The 23,311-nt window shown below is 57.5% G+C and overlaps 2 protein-coding genes across 2 annotated transcripts; one reads left to right on the plus strand and one right to left on the minus strand.

The window, feature by feature from the left end:
• Positions 1-3,595: 3,595 nt before the first annotated feature.
• Positions 3,596-13,092, minus strand: RAB5IF (RAB5 interacting factor). The gene is made up of 5 exons (XM_041398227.1): positions 12,756-13,092; positions 9,898-10,028; positions 7,776-7,879; positions 5,848-5,977; positions 3,596-5,297 (listed from the first exon to the last, which is right to left on the minus strand). Exons 1-5 carry the CDS (start codon positions 13,090-13,092, stop codon positions 5,256-5,258), a joined length of 744 nt encoding a protein of 247 aa, XP_041254161.1. The 3' UTR covers positions 3,596-5,255.
• A 73-nt stretch (positions 13,093-13,165) lies between these two features.
• On the plus strand, positions 13,166-21,822 carry MYL9 (myosin light chain 9). Its single transcript, XM_041398191.1, has 5 exons — positions 13,166-13,252; positions 14,312-14,385; positions 19,573-19,776; positions 20,808-20,969; positions 21,137-21,822. Exons 3-5 carry the CDS (start codon positions 19,593-19,595, stop codon positions 21,307-21,309), a joined length of 519 nt encoding a protein of 172 aa, XP_041254125.1. The 5' UTR covers positions 13,166-13,252; positions 14,312-14,385; positions 19,573-19,592; the 3' UTR covers positions 21,310-21,822.
• The last annotated feature ends 1,489 nt before the right edge of the window (positions 21,823-23,311 follow it).

Below are 23,311 nucleotides of genomic sequence, written 5' to 3' on the forward strand. Positions count from 1 at the left end.
GGCCGGGCGGAGCCGCCGGAAGGGGCCGGGCTCAGGGGCGGCTCCTCCCCGGTGCGGGGGGCGCTCCGGGCCGCTCCCCCAGGCGGGTTTGTCCGGGGTGCCGCCGCGGCAGCCAGCACCGGCCGGCGGGGTCGGGAGCGGCTCGGGGCGGAGGGCCCGGGCCCCGCTCCAGCCGGGGCTGCTCCATGGCCCGAGGTCCCCTTCGCCCCTGGCCCACACAGGGGGATCAGCCCCGGCCACACCGCAGCAGGCGGGTTCCGGGCCAAGCCTCCGGGGAGCTGGATCCGAGATTCCTCCGTCCGCCTCCAGAAGGCTGGAAGAGTTTTCCAGGGGATGTGCATGCACATTATGTCGCTGCCACAGCCAGCCCGTAGCAGGGGGCTCACATGTCACCCTTGTCACGGGGCAAGGGGCACCATCAGCAAGAGATGCCGTGACATTTCCCCAGAGCGGCCGGGTGTTTGCTCTCCTACAGCCTTCCTTCCATCGCTGGCTGCTCGTGCGTGTGGCCCTCTGGGATGAGAGCTGGACACCGAGGTTCCCTCCACAGCACAGGGGTTTGGGTTGCCGTTTGCAGGTGCACCTGGCCAGGCTGACCTGGCACTGGTGGCTCCCTGCTCCTGGCTCCAGCAGCACCGGCACAGGTGTCAGGAGGGGCTGAGGCTGCTGGGCAGCACAGGGAGCCAGCACAAACCGGGGGGAGCTCAAATGGGGGCACAGGACCAGCTGTGCCTGGGGCAGGCCTGACCTGTGGTTACCAACAGCACTCATTTGGCAAAGAGTTGTGGTGGACTTAAATGCGTTGAGGGGCCTGGTGCTTCTGAGATCAAATTGGCTGAAACATTTAAATTTTCCCCTACACTTCTTCCAGAGATAGACCTAAAAACCACCAGTAAAATAACTGTAAGATGGAAGATGTTGTTTCTCTCCATGGTCCAAGTTTGTGAAAATTCCTTATCCCTGCAACAACACTGGCCTCTCTGGACTTGGCACACAAACTTGTCTCTTTGGCTGCCAGATCTGAAAAATCCACCTACTGCCCCAATGTATCCTGGACATCTGTTGTTTTGGGAAGCAGAGCATGTGGAGTGCTGTTTGGATCTGGGGAGGTCACCTGACAGGTACGTGTCCTACTTTCTCATCCTCCAATGAGCCAGCTAATCCCCTGCATGAGCAGCTCCACTGGCTCAGTGCTCCTCAACACAGGAACTTGTAAATCTTCCTTTGCTGAGGCACTGGCAAGGTTTTGGTCGTGCCTCCAGCAGCCTGAGGGCATCATGACCAATGCCAGCTATAGTAAATAAATAAATAGGAATAGGGACAGGAGTAGGATAGTTTGGCTTTTGCAAACCAAAGTCTCAGACTGCTCCACTTTCAGGCATCTGTCCAGTCTCCCCATCCCCAGCAGATGGAGGGGTTTCTTCCCCAGCACTGCCTTTTCAACGAGGCCAGGAGCTATGTCCATACTGCATCCTCTTCCACCCACTGCCTGGCAGAGGATCAACCCACCGACCCTGCCTCTGCCTCTCTGGTGTTTAAGACAAACCCAAACCAGCTGGCTGCGGCAGGAGCAGCCACCTCAGCCCCTCTGGCCAGTGACGTGCCACCACCCTCGGTCATGTCACGGCTGGCTCCAGCCCGACCGGCCCCTGGGGATGTGGTGGGGCAGGTCAGAGCTGCGGTAAGGGAAGGTTCATGTGGCTCTGTCCTGCCGCAGATCACATCCCACAGGCTCTGGAAGGAGCCACGCTGGGGGGCAGTGGAGTCGCTCCTCAGAGGTGCAGGCCAGCAGTCAGGGACTCTCCCCGAGGGTCAGCACGAAGCTCCTCGAGGCCGAGAGCCCTCAGCTCCTTGCATTGGGATTGTGCATTCCAGGGGACCCTTCTGAAATCTTGAGAATTCGTACAGTCAGGCTGCTCCAATTCTGCTTCACAGCACAAATCTGTTTTCATATGTTGGCTGAGGTTTAATTGGTTTATCTAGTTTAATTGATTTATAAAAGAAGTTTATTTTAATATATTGTGTCAATGTTACAAGCTTCATGATACCTGTGGGCAGCTGAAAGCCAACAGCTGTGAGCACAGTCTTTGCAAGCTTGGAAATCGACCTGGGGAACTGCAGAGATGGTGACACCCCATGAAGAAGACAGAGGCTCCTTGCAGGGTGCTGCCACCCCAACAGGCACTGCTCGGTGCCAGGTCTAGCTGGGCCCTGACAGCTGGGATTAGCAAGACTTCAGATGCCTGGGTGCACAGCCACCCTCCAACACCCCTTGGCACCCACCCCAGTCTTCTCCCTTTAACACCCACAGTAACTTGCATTAATTTCAGCACACTATGTGCCTGGAGGCCAAGGACACCAGAAACTCCTTTACCAGTTCCACCACACAAAACACTTGCTGCTCACCTCTCAGCAAGGTTAGGCCAGGGGACCTCTCTCCCTCCTGCCAGGGACTGGCTACTCTTTGCTGAAAGCCAAGGTGATGTTCTGCAGGTCTGCAGCTTAGCAGGGAGCTGCACTGTGGGCAGTGCAGCCTCCATGTCAGCTCCATGAGGATACAGCTGCTGCTGGAACTGTACCCCAGCAGCTGGGGCTCCCACAGCCCAGCTCTCCAGTGCAGGAAGGACATTCTTCTCCCCGAGCTGAGGTGCTACTGACCCCCACCAGCCACTGGCTCTTTCCCACCAAGGAGTGCAGAGTAAGCTTGTTGTGCCAGTGCAGAACTGTGAGGGCAGGGGTGCTGCCCAAGCCCTGCTCTCCCACAGCATTCCCTGCTCCTGTCAGCCACTGCTCTCCTGTCCTCCCAGCACCAAACCATGCTCTCTGCTAGACCATTCCTGTGTCAACCTCTCAAATCTCTGCAAGTGCTCCCTGTATTTACAGTTCTCATTGTTTGCAAGAAGCTCAGCTCCATTCTGCTGGCTGCCACATTGCCTTGAGCTTAAAATTAACTCCCTCCTTCATGAGCAGGCACCAAAGATTTAGTTCTCCTGCTGACCAGCACAGGGGATACCAGCTTCTAGACCCTGAGGTACCCCTTAAAACAGGAACCTGAAGAGCAAAAAACCTGCAGCTGGGCAACAGGTGCAGGCTCTTTAACCTGAGCCTTAAAGATATCAGAGGCCAATGTCTGTTCATGGCCATGATCCTCCTCAGCTCAGGTTCAGCTTCCAGCCACTGGAACTGCACGGAACCGTCCAAGGAGCTGAGCTTGTGGGAGAACAGGCAAGCAAGGAATAGAGCAAAGGGTCAGGGAAGCAGCTGTGCACTCTCTCTGCACATGGTGCAGCACTGCTCCAGGTCCTGCTGCAGACCACAACTAAGCACTCTGGAGAAGCACTGGCTCAGTGTGTCACAGGGCAGGGACAGTCACTAAAGGAGCAGAACAGCTTGAACAGGCAACACAGCTCAGCCTGCTTAGCTGAAGCATGAATCTAAGCATTAGCTACCACTGCAAATGCTTCTCAAAGTGCAGCACATGAGACCCAAGAATCTCAAAAACTTAACCAAAAAATCCAACACTGAAAGGAATCCCACACTCCCACCATTTTACAAAACATCAAAGACCAGAGGACGCAGAAGCTGCACAGTGGATTATTCAGGCAACATTTATTGGAGCATTTCAAGTATACAATGGTTTTACTAATGGCTGTAAGCAGCTAAGATGCAGACAGATGCCAGCAGGAAAGGGTGACCTAGAACTAGCAGGCTATGCAATTCTCATGGGAAGTTAATGATTTCAGCTGATAGGAAAGGAAGATAAAGTAGCAGACTAAAAGTTCGGGGATGGGGAGGAGAAAATAAAGAAGTTTTTTTTTGAGATAATTTACTTAAATTGGCCACTCACAAGTAGCAGAAGCTGTCTGCTATTGCACTCTTCCCTTGGCATCCCAAGGACCTAAACTAACCAGGGCTGTTTCTTCGCCAAGAACTGACAGATTTTCCCTGGTAAGAATGGAGGCTCGCCCTGGCTCCGCACTCGGAGATTGAGATCCCTGGCTTTGCACTCCCAGTGAGAGCCAGGCTGTGGCACTTCCACCAGAGAGGAGGCAATGCAGGCTTGCAGCAAGAGCACACTAAACTACCAACCCCTCACTATAAGGCAGCATTAGGTCAGGACTCTTTTTGGGTGCCTGAGCTGTTTAGAGAAGCAAGGACCACATGGCAACAAGACTACAAGGTCCTGTGACAATAACGAGGACTGTGCGTGTTTCCCAAGAACTATTTCTGAAAGACACGTTCTTAAAAAATACCTTAAAGCAGAGACTCCCCATTGATGCACAAAAAGGGCATGACTAGGGAGGGACTGAGCTATGAAGTGATCAAGTACCTCCCAAACCACAGGTTGTGTACTCTGCCCAGTTTGCAAGTTGGTACTTTTGCATTTAAGATAATAGCTGCCTCAATTGTGTTTTAGTGTCCTGCATTTATGAACAAAGACCAGTTGAATTCAAGAGCTTAAAACCAATTCGAAACACTAACATTTAACAGGGTATCTCCAGAATGACTCCTTCGAGAATACGAAGCTCTGAGGTATGTGATGGCAACTTGGTAGTCAGGCTGGCAGAGTGCAGTGGAGCTTCTAAGCCTCCTGAATACATCTTGGTTTACCAAATGAATCAGTTCTTACTGCCAAAATCACTTAAAAATTTGTCTTCAGCAAAAAGCATTTAAAAAATCTGATCAACAACTGATTTGCAAGTAAAACAAAAAAAAAAAAATATTAGAAATGGTAACAACACAGTCTGTTTAATCAAATCAGATCTGGTTACTACAAAAACATGCTAAGGACAGTCACCAGCTTGTGTCCTGGGTGCTGCTGTGCCTTCTGCCCACATACCTACAGCTGCTTTTGAAACACTGTTTGTCTAAAGGACAACCATGGAAGACAAGTCAGGGTTTAATGACAGATTTCAAACAGAAGGGCATACACACATTAAATTAACAGATTCAACCTTCGGCACACAGGAGTTTGGTAAGAGTTACTGGCTAGAGTCACAGAAAGTTCCAAATTTGAACAGTCTTGAACCGCTTCCAAAAATTCCAATGGCTTTTTAATAGTTCCAATAATTCACGGGTATATAAAACTGAGACAGGCTTCTCCAGCAGAAGAGTTGGGGTTCCTCCAGGCTACCCAGACCACTGGTACAGGGGAGAGCTGGTTTGACTTCCCCACTTTGCCACTAGTCCACTAAAGACTAGGATTTATTAAAACCTTCTCTATTTATTGACGACTGATTTAACTGCAGAGTGTGTCAATCATAGTGGATGGCAGTATAGAAGATAATCCAAACCACCTGCGGGGAGGAAAGGAGGGGAAGATTATTTGGGGATGCCTCTGGAGAGGTGTCAGACACAGCAAACGAGCCCCAGGCCTTGCTCTCAACAGGGGACTGAGTTCCAGCTTTGAGGTGATCTTGGAGAGATTTTAGGGTCACCACTTGCCCCAAATGGTGGCATTCAACTTGCCTCTCCACATTAAAATCCCACCACAGCCCCTCCAGGGATTTAGAGGCACCAACTAATCAAGTGCTGTGATCAGATACTTGGGGGAGGGGAGTAAGGAAAAAAAGACACCCAAAACACCAGTCCAGGTGTAATTAGTTCGGGATGGAATGGAACTCCACCAGGACATCTGGGACACAGGATGGGAGTGGTTGATGCATCCTTTACTACAGAGAAACCCCAGGTGTCAGCACTGTGTTTCACAGGCAGCAATCCCAATCACTGCCACTTGGAGCTAACACAACTGCCTTCTCTCACCACTTCCCCTGCTCTCTTCCCAGGTCTCCAGAAAGTGCACCAACACAACTCACAAATCATCTTAAAGACAGCAAGATGCATTACCAGGAACAGTGCAAAAGATGTCATGAATCCCTCCTTCGTTAGCTCCCACGTCCCACCATATTCCTCCTCATCTATCTGCTGGAAGCTGCTGAAGTAGAGGTACAGAACACCAGCATTGATCAGGCAGAATCTGCAGGGAGAGGTGAGGAACCATCATTGCAGTGGTACAGGCTGTAGGTATCCCACATGCCATGCAGTGAAATATCTTCCATACACAGCACAGAGGAAGCAAAGAGGAATTCAGAGGAAGCAAAGAGGAATTCATTTCCTGCAATGCTTCTCAGGCAGCTCAGTCACTCCCTTGAAAGAGCCCCTCCCAGTGAGCTTGCCAGGTTGGGATGAAGTTCACCTGACAAGGCACAACCTACTCCTAGTAGGGCTCAAGAGGCAGAAGTCAAAAGCTGGAAGTATCCTCAGATCTGCAAACCTGCAGGTTCTCCTGCAGACTGACAGCAGTTCTGCCTCCACAGAGAACCTGTGTGTGCTTCTTGATTCTCAGGCAGCTGAGAGGGAAAACTGTCACCTCCATCTCAGGGTTACATCTCTGTGAGCACCCCAGGACCAAACAGGGAAGAGATAAGAGCCACAGAGACTCAATACTGCCCTGGAGCCCCAGCACTAGGGTCCAGCCCGAGACACCTCAGTGCTCTCCAGGCTGTGCTGCAGCAGAGAGAACAAACATGACCTTCTGTTTGTCCTAAGACAGGTTTGGCTTTACACCAGCCCAGCTTGGGGCTGGGACAGGTCTGTGTCCTGTAAGGAAGGCTGTGTGGGAAGGGTGGGATGACAACACACACACAAAGCAGGTGACCAGCAGCAGCTGGAGCGGCTGTGTCACTGCACAGTACAGAGAACACACACACACTTCCAGAAACTTCTGGTTTTCCACTGTACACCAAATCCTTCCTGTTTACATTTAGCACAGGAATTGGCTTAGGTGCCTGAAGGTGCCTTGTCAATTAATGGTGACTAAGTAAGAACAATGAACTGTTCCTGGGGACACTTCAGATTGAACTGTTTGCTGTAGCTAACCTGGTTCCTGCTGGAGCATCACTCCTCCCCTTTCTTGCCAAAACCAGAACACTCGGGATGAGGGACAATATGACAACTGAATTTTACCTAAGAAAAGCTGTGAGACTGGAGCTTGATTATTGAGAGCTTGGCTAGGCAGAGACATTTGCAAACTGATACTCCTCAGAGCAGATGTGCAGAGAGCAGGACTGTGTCCCCACCTCTGCTGGCCCTGAACACTTCCAGGCACATGTCAGGCCCAAACAAAGATTTTTTCTTTATAAGTCACTGTAGCCTTCAGACACCTCTGGGGAGCTGACCTGGCTCCCAGGAATTCAATGCACACACCCCATGGCTGAAAGGGCCACGTCAGGAAGCCAGGAGTGCTGCTGAGCTCTGCTGGTGCCACTGTGCCAGTGCCACTGTGCCTGCTTGGGACCTGCAGCCTCTCATGTTCTGAGCAAACCTTTTCTTCTTCTCAGAGCAGCTGCCCCTGTCTGCTGACAGAGCCTCCTGTCTGAGCAGGGCTCAAAGACCAGGACATGCACACCTTCCCCCATGGACACTCCTTCCTGGTGATCACAGCAGGCACCACACTCCCAGCCTCTTCCACACGTGCAGGACACACACCAAGTCAACTGAAATGCTAGCTCCCTTCTTCTGCCATTGCCCCCTTCAATAACAAAATAAATAATAATGTCTAGAAGTATTAATCAGGCTCAGGAGAAAGAGAATGATGGACATGTTATGATTTAGATGAATTTCATGGCAACCAGCAATGGAATGAAAGGCTGGCTGTGAGACACAGAGCAGAGGCTGCCTTCAGCCAGCCCTGTTCACAGCACAGCCTCAAACAGGCTCCCAGGCCAGCCCAAATGTGGGAACGTACACGAGACACAAAAGGAAATAAACCTTACACTGCTATTCCCACGAATCCCTTCAGTGGAACTACTCCCCAGATGATTCCCAAAATAACTGCAATGATCTGCCGGAACCAGTAGATCACATCTAAAAACTCGTCCTGAGGAGACAAAGCACAAGAAAAATGTTGGCATTTATTACGTTTCTTTTTTTCAAAGCACCACACAATTAACAGGTGAAAATTCAGCATACTGAATAATTAGTTCCCCACTCAGAGTATAAAATATTGCACTCAGAACAGATACAGCAGCCTGGGACATTGTGCACCCTGTACTCCTCAGCTTCCACATTAAACACACAGCTTGTCCTCTGATGGGCCAACAAGTCTCTAGTCCCCTTATTTACTAAAGGTGCAACAGTAATCCCCTGGAATAAAAGTTTAAAGAACTGTTTATGCTTTGAGACTATTCTACCCACACTGGCCCAGGCCCTCCTACACCCAAGAGCTTTCAGGGCTCAGGGCAGCTCCAAAGCACAGCTTTACCTCACTCGTGCCACGAGAACTCCAGTGCTTCCTGAGCAGCAGGGCTGTGCTTATTCCTCTGTCCAAGGGCCACACTCCTGCAGCTACTGCAGCCTAGCAGTGCTGGCTCACACTTTAACACGATTCACTTCAGCTCATATCTCTTTTCCCCAGCCTCCCCAGGACCGGGATTGTCCCAGCATCCTCTCAAACTCCAAAGCCTTTGTGATCCCCCAAAGCCTGTGGGATGTGCCAGCTGTTCAGCTCCACGTGGAAGCCGTGAATCCGTGTCAGAAACAGACATTTCTTCTGGTCACTGCACTTGTCAGGCAGCTCAGCATTCAATTCACCTCCTACTGTATCAAAACATTGGCACAGCTGTCCCCGCTCCCCTGCTGACTCTGAAATTCCAGCTCCGTCTGCCAGAGGAGGGGGCAGGGACACACGAGCCCCACCAGTTCGGTGAGCCACAGGTAAGGAAAAAGCACCACAGATTGCTGTCTGTCCCCCACCGAAAGAGTGCGTGCTCCTTCCCCACGCCTTCCCTTCTCCGCAGGGAGCAGAGAGCCCGGGACAGACGCCGTGTGCCCGGGCATGGCAGCGCTCCAGCGGCAGCTCCGGGCTGTGCTGCTGGGAGGCAGCGCAGGAGGCACCGGCAGGAGCCCTGCAGCACAGGGCAGACAGGCACAGGAAACTTCGGAAAGCTCTTTCTGCTGCTCCTTGAACCATACAAGGGAAGTTTTTATTTCATCCGCGAAGAGCGTTAACCACAAACCAAAAGTAACGGAGGTGTCTCAACACCGCGTTTCGCTTGGCTCCGCGCCCAAAGAGCAAAGAGCCGGGCCCTGCGGGGCACGGCCGGGCCATGTGCCGGCGGATGGGGGAACACGGCTCCGCTCGGCGCTGCGGCGGCCGCGCTCAGCACGACATTCGCCCCACAGACAGCCCCGCCGCTCCCGGGGCTGCGGGCACGGGGCGCTGCCGAGCCCCGGCACGGCGCCCGCCGCTCATCCCGCTCCGCCGGGACCCGCCGCGATCCTGCGCCGGGATCCGCCCGCCCGGCCCGGAACCGGCCCGGCCCGCGAGCACGGCCAATCGCCGCGCGGCCCCGCGGCACGTGACACGGGCGGGGCCGCGCCCTACGGCGGCCGAGAGGGGGAGGGGAGGGGAGGGGAAGGGAAGGGAAGGGAAGGGAAGGGAGGCGAAGCGTCGGAAAGCTCTTTCTGCTGCTCCTTGAACCATACAAGGGAAGTTTTTATTTCATCCGCGAAGAGCGTTAACCACAAACCAAAAGTAACGGAGGTGTCTCAACACCGCGTTTCGCTTGGCTCCGCGCCCAAAGAGCAAAGAGCCGGGCCCTGCGGGGCACGGCCGGGCCATGTGCCGGCGGATGGGGGAACACGGCTCCGCTCGGCGCTGCGGCGGCCGCGCTCAGCACGACATTCACCCCACAGACAGCCCCGCCGCTCCCGGGGCTGCGGGCACGGGGCGCTGCCGAGCCCCGGCACGGCCTCCGCCCGGCGGTCCCCGCAGGGGCTCCAACCGCGCTCAGGGACGGCGGCTGCTCCGGCGCTCCCGCGGGACGGAGCCCACGCGCCGGGCGGGTCCCGGCCCCCCGCTCAGGGACCTTTCCGGTCCCGCCGCCCCGGTCCCACCTTATCGTGCCAGGCGGAGTCGCTGCGCAGCGCTTTGCCCCACACGGAGCCGCGCCCGGCCGCGCCGCCGTTGGCCACCGCGTGGTGCTGCGGGTGCGGCGGCTCGTCCCGGCGCCGCCCGCCGAGGGAAGGGAAGGGGTCGGGTCAAGTCTCGGCCTGGCAGGGCCATTCCCCAGCGAAAGGGCCAGACAGCAGTGCCGGTGTTGGTGGCTGGGAGGGGGCACGGCCCTGCAGGGTCTGCCCCAGGGGAGCCCGGTGCTCAGGCAGGCTGTGGAGGCTCCACACAGCCGGGGGTTTGGGAATCCATAGGATACACACGGTCCTGACGTGGGCACACATTTAACACTCCAGATACCCACACAACTGAATCCCTGCTCTCCCCATGAGCCACACAGCAGCAGAAAGCCATTCATGCAGCACCAAGCAATGGACACCAGCTTAGGCAAGAGCATTCATCAGCTTTTATGAAGTTTTTTCAACATGACATGACCTACCTTGCCCTCTCTTAAATGAAGGATTACAGACAATCCACTCAAGGTCCTGCATTTCTTGTTGTCTCACAGGCCTGCAAACACGATGTGCTGAGCATCTCCAGAGCCTGGCTGCAGCTCCAAATGCTCCAGCAGCAGCTGCTTTGCTGCCAGCAGGACCTGGAGCCCGTGGGTGCAGGCTGACACTGCGTGGGCTGTGTGGGGTCAGCATAGAGGGAACACAGAGAGGAGTCCCTGTCCCAGAGCTCTGATCACTTCCAGCCAGGGAGTGAAATTTAAATACAGATTATGCAAGGTACTGGTGGACTTATGGAGAAGTGCCTTGCCCTGCTCCTGCAAGGCCATCAGGCTTTGATCATCTCCAGCCCCTTGGGCGTTTGCCAGAAGCCAGAGGATGGTCCAAGCCCAGGAAGGCTGGTAGCATGGCCAGGAAGGGGACATGCAGTGTGGGGTCAGCGCTGTGGCTTTGGCAGCTCCTTTGCCTCTGACCCCCGTGGCAGGGCCAGGCCAGACGTGTCCTGGCTCCAGCCTTGCTCCCCAGACACTCCTCAGGTGCTTGGGGAGAGTGGAAACAGTGTCCCTGTCCCTGTCCCCACTTCACAGGGATGGAAACGCCTGCATGGTGATGACAACACCTGGGTCAGGGAACTGACCTAAAATTCACACTCTTAAAATAAAAAAAGCTTGTTTTACTGCATTTCCATTGCCTGATGCTGAGAGAGAGAAGCAAATTAAATTTGGGCTTGAAAGAGCCAGAGGGAGGAGGCTGGAGAGGTGCCAGAGGTCACAAACAGGCCCCGGTGAGGGATGTGTGTTGGCAGACACATGGAAGGAGGGAAGAAGGATGACACGGGTAGCCCTGGGCACAGACAGGGAAGGCAGGTAGGGCTGGGTGGTGCTCAAGGGCCAGCAGAGGTGCCTCAGCTGCAGGGGCTGCAAAGCCTGGAGGGGCTGCCATGTGCCTGCAGGCCCTCTGCAGCAGCCCCCCTCGCAGGGTCTGGCTGGACACTTGCCCAGTGGCGAGAAAGCAGGGCTCAGTGAGGGACAGCAGCCACCCCAGAGGGGCTGCAGCTGGGTCCTGCTCCTGCTGGGCTCCTGGGAGTACCTGGACCCTGCTGAGGCTGGGCTTCTCCAGCACAGAAAACTCTGGGACCAGCCACGGGGTGGCAGCTCAGGCTGGCTGACTCCCGATTGGTTTGGGTTTTTGGTTTTGTTTTGGTTTTTGTTGTTGTTGTTGGGGTTTTTTTTAAATTTTTTTTTTCCTTTCCCTCTTTCCTTATATTTTTTATTAAAAAGGCAAACCTTCTGGGGCCTCCCTGTCCAGCTCACGGGCATGGTAAAGGTTCTGTGCTTTCCCTGGCTTGTCTCCATGCTGGCATAGCATCCAGCAGCATTTCCAGCCCTACTCCTGCATTCTGCTGGCTTCTGAGCCCACAGCCTGTCCTTCAGAGGGGCTGCAGGCAGGACCAAGGGCCAGGAACCTCTGTGCCTCCCCAGGGGAGGCAATGTTCCTGCAGATTTCATCCAAGCAGCACGGGGACACGGGTAGGATGTCCCCAAGTCAGGCAGGCTCCTGGCAGAGCAGGTCACTGGGAGTAGGAACAAGCTCCATGCCTTGGGCAGGGTCTGGCCAGCCTGCCAGAGGGCACAGCCACTGCTTTTATATCAGAGCTGAAACAGGTTTGTTTGGCTTTTTAGCTCTTATTTGCAGTGGTGCCCTGCAGGAGAATGCCAGCTGAAGATTAATTTGTGTCACTGCTCATTTCTGTTCTTCATCTGTGCTGCTGCAAGTGCAGCCTGTGTGCTCCATGCTGACCCCTCTGATCAGGGTCTGGTCCTCAGCCTCAGGTTCCCACGTCTCCATGGGCAGTGATGGAGCTCCTGGGAATGCTGAAGCTGGGCAGTCCTGCTCTGGCTGCTCACTCAGGGCTGGGTCCCCAGAAGAACACTCCCTCTCAGAAGTACTCCTCATGTCTCCCTCTTCCACCTTCCTGCTCCTCTGCAGGCTCAATTCTGTCCCTGGTGCTGTGGGACCCCACAAAACAGAGATAAACCTCCTCTGGGATGATGTCTGGAGGGACATCACCCTCCCAAGGGGGATCCCCACAGGACCAGGAGCTCCTCTTGGTGGCTGCAGGACTGTGCTGAGGCTCAGGATTGCTGATGGGAAGGAAACGTGAGCAAGAGCTGCTGCCCTGGAGAGGTGTCCCAGGATCCGTGTGAGTCCTGCCTCGGGTGAAGGAGCTTCCCAACCCTGTTTCTCCAGGCTCTGCATCCCTGCTTGGGAATGGGGCCGTTCCTCAGCTGTTCTCTGCTCCAGGCCACTTGTTAGAGACCTTTGAGGGGCTGCTCGACCCTTCTGCCCACTGTTCCCTTGGCGCTGCCGCCCACGGTGCAGCCTGCGGACACTGTCTGGCCTCTCCACGGACCCCAGGGCCCTCTGGTCCTGCAGCAGCCCCACCAGCGAGGACCTGCCCCGCCACAGGCGGAGCTGCTGCAGGGAGCTCCGCCGTGTGCCCCGGCAGTGCCAGCCGCAGGGCGCGTTCCCCCCGTATCCCGGGCGGGATGCGCGGCTTCGCCCCGGGTCCGCAGTGCCCGGTGCCGCCCGGCGCCGCGCATCGCCCCGCGGGACGGGGGCACGCGTGGGCCGCCGCTTTCGTCTATATAAGGGCGTCCCGGCCCCGCGGCCCCGGCCCCGCCGCATTCTTCTGCCTTGTATGGGCCGGGCCGGGCCGGGCCGGGACCCTGGGCCCGCCCGCCCCGCGGAGCCGCGTCCCGCAGAGCCCCGCAGAGCCCCGCCGGCCCCGCAGCTCCCGCGCGTCCCGCAGCTCCGGCAGCGCCCGCGGCTCCCCGCTCCGGGACAGGTGAGGCGGCGGCGCCGGGACCGCCCCGGGACGGGAACGAGCGGCCCCGGGACGGGAACGAGCGGCCCCGGGACGGGAACGAGCGGCCCCGGGACGGGAACGAGCGGCCCCGGGACGGGAACGAGCGGCCCCGGGACGGGAACGAGCGGCCCCGGGACGGGAACGAGCGGCCCCGGGACGGGAACGAGCGGCCGCGGCGGGGAGAGAGGGGCGGGATGGAGCGGCGGGATGCAGCGGGAGGGATGGAGCCGAGGCGAGCAGGGAGAGCAGCCCCGGCCGTCCCGGGAGAGCAGGGGGAGCTGGCCCGGCTGCCTCGAGGAGCAGAGGGAGGCAGCTCCGCCGTTCCTCCACCTCTGCGGTGCTGGAGCTGGTGCCGAGGTCAGCCCTGGGGACGGGTTGAGGCAACAGGAGGATCCCCGGATCCTGCCGGGCATCCTGTACCCGGGCAGCCCGGGCAGCCTGTCCTGGAAGGGCAGGTGGGGATGGGTCCTGAGCCAAGCTGAGGGTAGCTGTCTGCAGTGCCTTGGAGCTGGGACATCCTGACTTCCCCGGGATGGCAGAGCTGCAGGAGCAGATCTTGCTGCCCTTGGCTTCACCCACCTCCTGGTCTCTGAGACTGTTCAGTCTGGAACATCTGCTTTTCCTCCAAGTCCTTTTGCCGATAGCCAGGGCCAAGATCCGGATGCATGCATGATGCTCCAGATATCTCCCTAGTGACCTGGGAGCCACTTCAGGCAGTAAACTTCTTTAAGGCAGAAAAGCTTTATTTAGCTCATTTCCTTCAGCCTTAAGCGCAGAGGGATGTTGTGTTTTATTTAGTCTTTCCCATGAAAACTTGAAGTCCTCTTGGCTTCCCTCCCAGCATGCCCTTTTGGTACAAAATGTTTCGATTGTGATAAAAGCCAGGCAAGCTCTAAAACATGGATGTGTAGGAGAAGGCGGCGGCCAGAGCTGAATTCTTTGGAGTGGAACATCCCCAAGTGTTAACAACCACCGCTGCTGACCAAAGATGGTTGGGTTCCTTCAGTCGCTGGAATTTTTTTCCTCTCTCCCTGGCAGCTCTCTGCGGTTGTAGGAGGAGTTTGCGGTCACCTCCCCCCTCCGAGGCGCTGCGGCCACATTCCCCCGCCGAGGTGAGCCCCTTAATTCCCCTGGGAAAATAGCAAACTCCGGCCAGGAACGTTATGCTGACTGCCCGAGGCCATGAAGACCTTGTGCCTGTGGTCCCTTTCCCGGCCTCCCCGGGCATCGGAAGGGGCTGGGTGCTTTGCACACCGAGGCTCTCTGTGCCCGGGCTTCTCCTGGGGGGCTGCAGAACTTGTGCTTTGGAGGGGTTTGCGTGCGTCACACGGTGGATCCTTGTCTCCTACACTTGGTGGGAAGCAGCTAGTCCAGAAACCATCTGCTGAACTTGCAGCTGAGCCCCACAGCTGCGCATGGATCCCCGTGTCCGGTGGAAGCTGGGGGAGGGCTGGGATGAGCTCTGCCTCCCCGGGGGTTGCTGCACACTTTGCTCTGCCTGATGCTGCCCTGGCCCTTCCTCCCTGGCATCAGTGCGGGTGACCGTGGCTGGACTGGAGACACAGCCCAGGGCTCAGGGTCTGCTTTCATCTCACCTCCAGGCTCCCTTTCCCACATCTCTAATAAGGCCATAAAAGGAGCAGAATGGCAGCTGCCTGCATTCCTGCAGTGTCGAGTGGGCTGAGGATTCCTCCCGTAGCTGCCGGTGCCTCTGGCTGGCAGCGGGGCTCCCCTCTCACCAGAAACCCTCCTTGGTGAAACTGAGCAATGCCACATCCCACGGGCATCCTGAGCAGGACTGTGCTGGAGGAAAGGGATGGTTTAACAACAAAAGAACCAGGGAAGATGAGCTGGTCCCTGCTCCCTCCCCCAGTGTGACCAGCCGGTGAGCAGCCCCGGGGCTGTGAGAGGTGCCTTCGGCTGGCAAAGCTTTAGGGTGGAACGATGTTTCCCCCTCCTGTGCCAGGGGCATGCACAAGGTACCACCTCACCTCGCTGGCCCTCGTGCCCCCCTGGAGCAGGGCTGGGAGCTGCTGCCTGTGTGGGGCTGCCGTGCTGGGGGCCAGCGCTTGCCCACCAGTGGATGTGACTGCCTCGTGGCTTGCTGGTACTCACAACTCTCTTTGGGGACTCGGCAGAGGTTTGAGCACGGTTCCCCCTGAGGAGCCAGTGTTTGCCTGCAGGAGTGTCCCTCGGGACAGCCCAGGCTGCTGGAATCACTCTTTGCCTCCCTGAGCCAAAGCATCTGGCGGAGGCACATCGGCACATCGTGCCTCTCTCTGCCAGGATCCTGTGGAGGAGCTCTGGAGCAGAAGTCTCTGCCCGGCTGTGCCAGGGACGGCAGGGCAGTCCCACTGCAGCCTCCTCAGCACTTCCAGAGGTGGCTCCTGCTGGAGCAGCTTTTGAGCAGCCATCCCTGGGAAACCCTTAGCAGCATATCCTGGGAGATCATAGCTTCAACATCCATGTGAACACCCCAGAGGCTGGGGACAGGCTGCTGCCACCTCTGCCGGAGGAGCTGCCCTGTCCCCTTCCTGCCCTCCTCCTTCGGGCCGCCCAGCCTGTCACAGCACCCGCAGCCCAGCGGTGAGCTCCCCCGGGAGAGTGAGCTGGGACAGCACAGGAGGAGCTGCAGGGCAGGGTGGAAGCAGGTAGGAGGGGGAGGATGGGGCTGGGACAGGCTGCCTGCCCTGGCAGCACTGCCGTGTCCCTTTGGCTTGTCCCAGCCTCCCCAGCCCAGCCAGGAAGCAGCACTGGGATGGAGTTGCTTGCTTGGTTTTTACCAAGGAGGAAACACGTGGCACTTTATATTTCGGATAACTGTGGGTCCTTTCCTCTTTCAAACTAAACTATTTACTAATTTATGAACTCTATAGGTCAGCCCCATGGTCCCTTGGGTCTGGCTCTCAGGTGAGGAGGCACAAGCTTGGCAGGAGATCATTTTGCCTCCACTGCAAGAGGCTGGGAAATTGTTTTGGCAGAGGCAGTGGCAGAGGGACAAGGGAACAAGGGCAGCTGGTGACAGGGGGAGTTGGGGACCAGATCAGTGTGTGGCTGTCACCCAGCACTGACCTCCTTGGTTCTGCTGCCCAGGATCCACAGTTCCTGGGCTGGAGCAGTGCTGGGACAGGGCTTTCAGCAGGGGGTGCCGGAGCAAGACCTGTGTCCATGCATTTCCCTCCTGCTGAGGGGAAGCTGGAACTTTGGTGGCTGCGCCATTTGTCTGAGCTGAGGCTAGCCCAGCTTGCAGGGCATCATGGCCAGGCATTCCCTGCAATGCTCTTGGAACTGGGTTTTGGGAATCCAAGAAAGCATGGCTTTGAGAGCCAGGGGAGCGTGGCCATCAAAGCCTTGTGTAGAGCAGGAACTGCTCCAGCTGAATCAGGCCTGGCTGCAGATCCCTGCACAGAATCCATGCACAGGAATCTTTCCCCACACTGACCCAAAAATCTCTTCCCCAATCCCAGCCAGCCCAAGGCAGCTGTCAAACAGCAGAGACAGAATGACTGAGCTGGACCTTGGGACTGAGCATCTTTCCAGGGCACATTTTAGATCAAACTGCAGATCCGTGTGCTGTACTTAATCCTGCTGAAGAGCACTCTCTGTGGAGATGGTGCCAAGCTGTGCTGCTGCTGGTCACAGTCAGGGCAGGGTAAATAATTGGATAATATTAATTCATGTCGTGAGAGTAAAACTCCTGCTTATTTCTACAGTCTTCTGCTAATAATTCTGCTAATAATTTGATGTGCTTTGAAAGCTGAGCCCAGTGCCATGGGCCAGCAGCAGAGCTTTTATTTCTGGCTCTGACTCGCCCTGGTGGTGTTGAACTGAGCTTCCCACGCTGCTGCCGTGGGATGTCACCGGCCCCTTCCATCTGGGGGTGTCACTGGTGCCATCTGGGGGTGTCACTGGTGCCATCTGGGGGTGTCACTGGTGCTCGGTGCTGCCTGGCAGGGCACGCAGAGAGGGGCTGGCCTGCTGCAAAGAGCTCTGTGGGGCTGGAGGAAGCAGCAGGCAGAGGTGGACTGGGGGATGAGATCTCCAGCTCAACCAGTGTGGGCACAGCTGGGCTCCCCCGTCCTGCTGCTCCCCTTGGCTGCCTAGTGACAAACATCTCTTTCCTGGCGGGCACTGGGAAAGGAGGGAGAGTTCAGGGGATGTGGGTGGTTTGGTGGCTGCTGTCAGGAGGTGAGGTCAGCACAAAGGAGAGGGCTGAGGGAGGTGTGGATTCCATCCTGGAGTGGGGGCATATGGGAGAAGAGGAGGACTCCTGGGGACGTGGAGCATGTTCCCTGCAGATGAAGGGCGCTGCCTGGACTCTGTGTGTGCTTCCACAGTGGGATGGGAGCCTTGTCAGGATGTGGGAAGAGGTGCCCTGCCCTCTCTGAGCTTGGCTGGTCACTATGGTGTGTTGGGCTGTGATTTGGCACTGCCTGATGCCCTTGGAATGTTCTTCCAGCACAGCCCAGCTGCGGGAACCTGGAGACCACAGCAGGCTGAGGACCGGGCTGGTGGTCCCCTGCCCCAGCCCTTACCTCTGCTGCCCCTTGAGAGAGTGATATCAGGAGGGGAAGAAGAGACCTGGAGAGTGGTTCTGGTGTGAGGAGGGGAGGGGAAGGCTCTCTGAAGGTTGTTTGCTCTGCTCTGGTCCATGTCAGCACCAGGGGATGTTCCCCAGGTTCCCGTGGTCCCTCTGGGCTCAGCACTAAGGACCCAGCTGGGAAGCAGATTCCAGAGCAGATCCCAGAGCAGCCCACTCAGGGTGTCCAGCCCGGCAGGGACCGTCCTCCTGCAGCTCACTGGGGTGTGTCTCCATGAGAGAGGATGTGGCTCCTGAATTGCTCCATCCCTGGGCACTGATGAGGAGTCCAAGTCCTGCAGCCCAGCAGGCATGGGGCACACAGAGCACAGGACTGATTCTCTGCTCTTCCACCATGGAATCCCTTCATGATCCATTAATTTGTTATTGCCCCAGCAGCTGCTGGCCAAGAGGAGAGTCAGGGCTGTGTGTGAGGGAGGAATGGCTGCGGCACAAACACGAGGGCTCGGAGCACTGTCCCTTCCCTGGGGTGTCCCACAGGACCATCCCAGCCTGTCCCACAGGCCAAGCTGGGCTTTGCTGCCATCCTGCTGGGCTAAGCCGGCAAGATTCCCCTGGGAGGCACCTGAGCATCCTCCTCTCAGGCAGTGTCAGGGGAGCAGGCTGTTCCAAACCCTGAGTGCATCCCTCAGACTGGTGTGGGGACACCACCAGCCCCTGCTGGGAGCCTGAGGGGGACTGGATGCCATCCCGGGCTGGGAGTGGGCTCTCTGCTCCAGCCCTGTTCCTGCTGGGGGCCCCAGTTCCAGCTGGGCACAGCAACCTCCACCTTGGAAGGACCAGGTTTTCCTGCCGTTGTCCTGCCTCAGTGGTGCTTGGGGTCCACATGGTGCCTGTGCCATTCCCCGTGGGACACACACTGTCCCCAAAGGTGGGTCTGTCCCACTGCTTCTCCCCCTTCTCCTGGCATTCATTACCTGTAACCACAGCACCATCCTCAGTGCCCTGGGGCTCTTGGCTCCTCTCCTGGCTCTGCAGCCCTCTGAGGTCAGTGGTCCCCTCTCCCCTCTGCCTCTTCCCGTGGGCTCCCTGGGCGGGGGGGTGGGGGTCACTGGGACAGGGAGGCAGCAGCAAGAGGTCTTTCACCCACCAGGGGTGGGATGGATGGATGGACGGATGGACGGACAGATGGAGGGACATGGGAAGCAGTGGTGTGTGAGGAATGTGTCTGGAGCAGATAACCCCCCTGTGCTGGTTGCTGGGGCTGCTTTGGCGCTGTGACACAGAGGGTGTGAGGGTGACCAGCCAGCCTGGCAGCTGGGCTGGGCCTGGAGAGCCTGCCAGGGCGAGGGGAGGTGGAGAGGCACAGCCACGGTGACTAAAGTGCTGAAACCTCCATCCCCATGGCCCTGGGACTGGCACCCAGCCAGGTGCTGGGCTGGGTGTCTCTCCCTGTGCCCGGATGTGCAGAAAGGACAGGCAGCAAGTGGGTTTGGGGGCTGCCTGCAGCCCTGGGGGACAGTCCTGGGGAACTGCAGTGAGCACTGCCTGCTCTGTGACTGCCCGTGGAACTCATCAGAGCTCAAGTCCTGCCCATCCCCATGTCTGACCTTGTGGCTGCCTCATCTCCCTGTGTTGCCCAAGTGTGTGACAGCTGGGGAAACCGAGGCACAGCACCAGAGGTGCCAGGGGCAGTGTGTCCCTGCTCTGGCCCCCTGGCTCAGCCGGTCCCCAGCCCTCCTGATGCTCCTGCCCCCAGGTACTCCCCCAGCCACCAAGATGTCCAGCAAACGTGCCAAAGCCAAGACCACCAAGAAGCGCCCCCAGCGCGCCACCTCCAACGTCTTTGCCATGTTCGACCAGTCCCAGATCCAGGAGTTCAAGGAGGCTTTCAACATGATCGACCAGAACCGAGATGGCTTCATTGACAAGGAGGATCTGCACGACATGCTGGCTTCCCTCGGTGAGGACACCCTGCCCCCGTGCCCCAGCAGGTCCCTCCACCCTGGCCCCAGCTCGGGAGCAGGGAGAGCTGCAGGGTGACCTCGTGCCCACACCCAGCGCTGGACACTGGCTGTGCTGGGATGTCTCTGTTCCACCAGCTGACAGAAGGGGTGTTTGTGAGGCGTCCAAGGGCAGCAGCTCTGTGTGCTGCTCACAGGTGCACTCACCAGAAAGGAAGAGACCCTCAGAGCTGGAGAAGCTCTGCCCTGGGAGCAGCCACCAGCTGCAGCCATGGAATGTTTGAGTAGTCTCACCCCAGAATGTCACTGGGGCTGTCCCACGTGGAACAAAGGCCTCTCGTTGCTCTCAGCTGGGTGACAAAGGCAGGTCCCCGTGCTGGTGTGATACCTGGGCTGGTTGAGACTTGCAGCTCTGTACCCACTCCCTGCCCTGAGCCATTCTCCTTTGAGGCAGACTATGGCTCCCTCCTCCCCCCCGCAGTGGTATCTCCACTGCGCTTTGGGAGGTCTGTCAATGATTGACCTGGCAGCCAAACCTGTTCTGGAGGTCCTGCCTGACCAGGGAGCTGGAGCTCTGGGAGCAGAGAGGGGCCAGCACGGGGGGCACAGAGCTCAGCAGAGCAGCTGAACCATCCCTGATGCACCCACGGTGGGACCAGTGCTGGGGACATCAGCAGCACGAGGCTTGTATGAGGACACTGCTGCACTGCTGCCCCTCTCCTCGGAGCTGTCAGGGGGAATGGGAAAAGCTATGGGTTTCATTCCAGTAACCCCCAAATGAATTACTGCACTTCCCCAAGGCAGAGCTTGTTCCCAGGTGTAGATGAAAGCATCAGGAGAGATGCTGAGGGGGGAGCACTGGGCACTGCAGAAACTCCTTTCCCATGTTTGTGGGGTGGGTGAACAAGAAGCAGCAGATCGATTTGCAATGGATAAAAGCCATTCCAGCTGTTTGTTTGAATGGGCTCACCCCGGGGATGGGAGCTGGGGGAGCAGGGCCCTGCATCCACCCCCTGCCCGTGTCCTGCAGGGAAGAACCCCACTGACGAGTACCTGGAGGGGATGATGAGCGAGGCACCGGGGCCCATCAACTTCACCATGTTCCTCACCATGTTCGGGGAGAAGCTGAACGGCACGGACCCCGAGGACGTGATCCGCAACGCCTTCGCCTGCTTCGACGAGGAGGCCTCAGGTACAGCCCAGCCCCTGTGCACAGCCAGCGCGGGGGCTGGGCCGCACGGCTGCCGGAACCCTCCCCAGGCAGCTCCAGAGCAGGATGTCTTTGGGAGAGCTGGGCGAGGTGCCGTGCTCAGCCCTCCTGGTGCCCCCTGCTAACGCTGCCCCCTGCCCTCCTTGCAGGCTTCATCCACGAGGACCACCTGCGTGAGCTGCTGACCACCATGGGGGACAGGTTCACTGACGAGGAGGTGGATGAGATGTACCGGGAGGCACCCATCGACAAAAAGGGCAACTTCAACTACGTGGAGTTCACCCGCATCCTGAAGCACGGGGCCAAGGACAAGGACGATTAGAGCCCGCAGCCACTCACCCCTACTGCCCAATCCCCTGCACATCCCCCTGGCCCCCTTGCTGCCCCACAGCAGACTCCTCCCACGGGAAACACCTTCCAGGATCATCACCCTGCATCAGGACACGGCTGGAGGGAACACACTCCCATCACTGTGCTGCAGTGTGCCCATCCAGCCTTCCCCTCCTATCACCTCTCCCGCCCACTGGGCGCCCCAGCCTTGCTGTGACCTCCCCCCCAGCAGCCACTGACCCCCTCAAAGCCACTATGCCACTGGTCCCGGGGCTGGGGTGAGCATCCCCTGCTGACCTGCAGGGGTTTGGGCTGGCTCCAGCCTGAGCAAGCCCCAGTCAGGGCCATAGCACAGAGGAAAAGCCTCTCTCCCTCTTCTCCCACACTCCCCCTTCAGAAAAGATCCCCCACTTTGTTCCTCCTCCCTGGCTGTTTAATGGCTTTGGAGCCTGAGATCTGAGGGATTCAGGAAGCTGGAGGGGTGTATAAAGCCTGACAGGTGTGACAGACGTGTGCTGTGTGTGGCTGCCTTGTGCCCCCCGGGCTGTGCCCAGTGCCTGGGGAAGGTGGGTTTGGTTGGGCAGTGCAGCTCCTCACCTTGCTGCCCTTGTCATCCAGGGCCCCTTGCAATGGGGCAGCCTGGTTTTGAAGCCAAATTGCTCTCAAATTACGTAAAATCAGCTTGAGCATCATTTTCTGCCTTAGCTGGTGGGCTGAAGGTCGTTCTGCTGAGCCCTTACGTCAGGATGGGCTGAGACACTTGGCAAGGTGCCAGCCATGCTCCCCACATCACCTGGCCCAGGGTCTCAGGGGCTTGGCCACCCTTCTGTGTCACCCTGCACGGGTGGGGGAGCAAGAGACAGAGAGGATAAGAAATGGGGAGGAGCTTTGTCCCCTTGGTTTGGTTATTTTTCACCTCCCAGACAAGGATGTGGGAGCATGGGGCGCTCCCACCTTATGAAGCTGTGGTCTGAAAATGCTGCTAGAAGGCTGCCCTGGAGGGAGGCACGAGTTCCAGCAATTCCTTATTTAAAATGGGGGAACAAACCTACAAAACCTGATGAGGGCATAGTGCACGCTAGAGATGCTGCCAGTGCTTGGGTACGGTCTGTGGGATCTCCATGGCATACTCAGAGGCCTCAGAGACACTCCAGGCCCCAGGTGCTGCTCTCTCACCTGGGAGGTGATCCATGAATGAAAAGCTTCTCCTTGGTCTCAGTGCTCCTATTTTGCAGGCACTACCAACACCAGGAAATATAAAGCAAATTGTCAGATGTGAAAGGGTGACCTGTGATCGCCAGGGAGTTCCCCAGGGTCAGGGCTTGTGCTCTGCAGCAGCAGCCCCAAACCAGCCCACCTCCAGCCTCATGGGTACCAAGCTTCTTCCCTGATTCACTGCTGTGCCAGAGAAAAGCTACAGTTCTCTCACAGCCAGAGAGAATTCCCAGCCTGAAGGCTTCTGGAGGCCTGGGTGCTTTGTAAAACCTTCACTTGGACACCCAGCGGATGAACACCCACAGACATCACTTTGGGGCAGAGGAGCTGGTGCTGGAGGTGTGGACAGATTGGCTCCTGGGGCAGCTGCATGTAGGAGTGCTGCTCAGCCCCTCTGAGCCCAGGGGATCCCCCTGTGTGAGCAGCCCAGATCCTCACAGTGCCAGGAGTGGGATGGACTCACTGCTGCTCCGAGCTGGGAGCTGCCACAGGCTCCAGCCTGGGGCTGTCAGAGCTGCTGCCTCGAGCAGCTGCCAGAACTGCTGGGTCTGAGCTGCCTCTTCACTGGCATGGCTGTGGTGGCACCGTGGGACTTTCGACCCTGAAGCAGCAAAGCAGAACAAATTTGTTATTGGACACTGAGGTATTTATGGGAAGAGTAAATAAACTTCACTGGCACAGGCTTCCCAGAGCAGCTGTGGCTGCCCCACCCCTGGAAGTGTCCAAGGCCAGGTTAGACAGGACTTGGAGCACCCTGGGTTAGTGGAAGGTGTCCCTGC

The sequence above is a fragment of the Onychostruthus taczanowskii genome, unplaced genomic scaffold, assembly GCF_017590055.1.
Source record: "Onychostruthus taczanowskii isolate IOZ18803 unplaced genomic scaffold, ASM1759005v1 scaffold142, whole genome shotgun sequence".
Classification (NCBI taxonomy): domain Eukaryota; kingdom Metazoa; phylum Chordata; class Aves; order Passeriformes; family Passeridae; genus Onychostruthus; species Onychostruthus taczanowskii.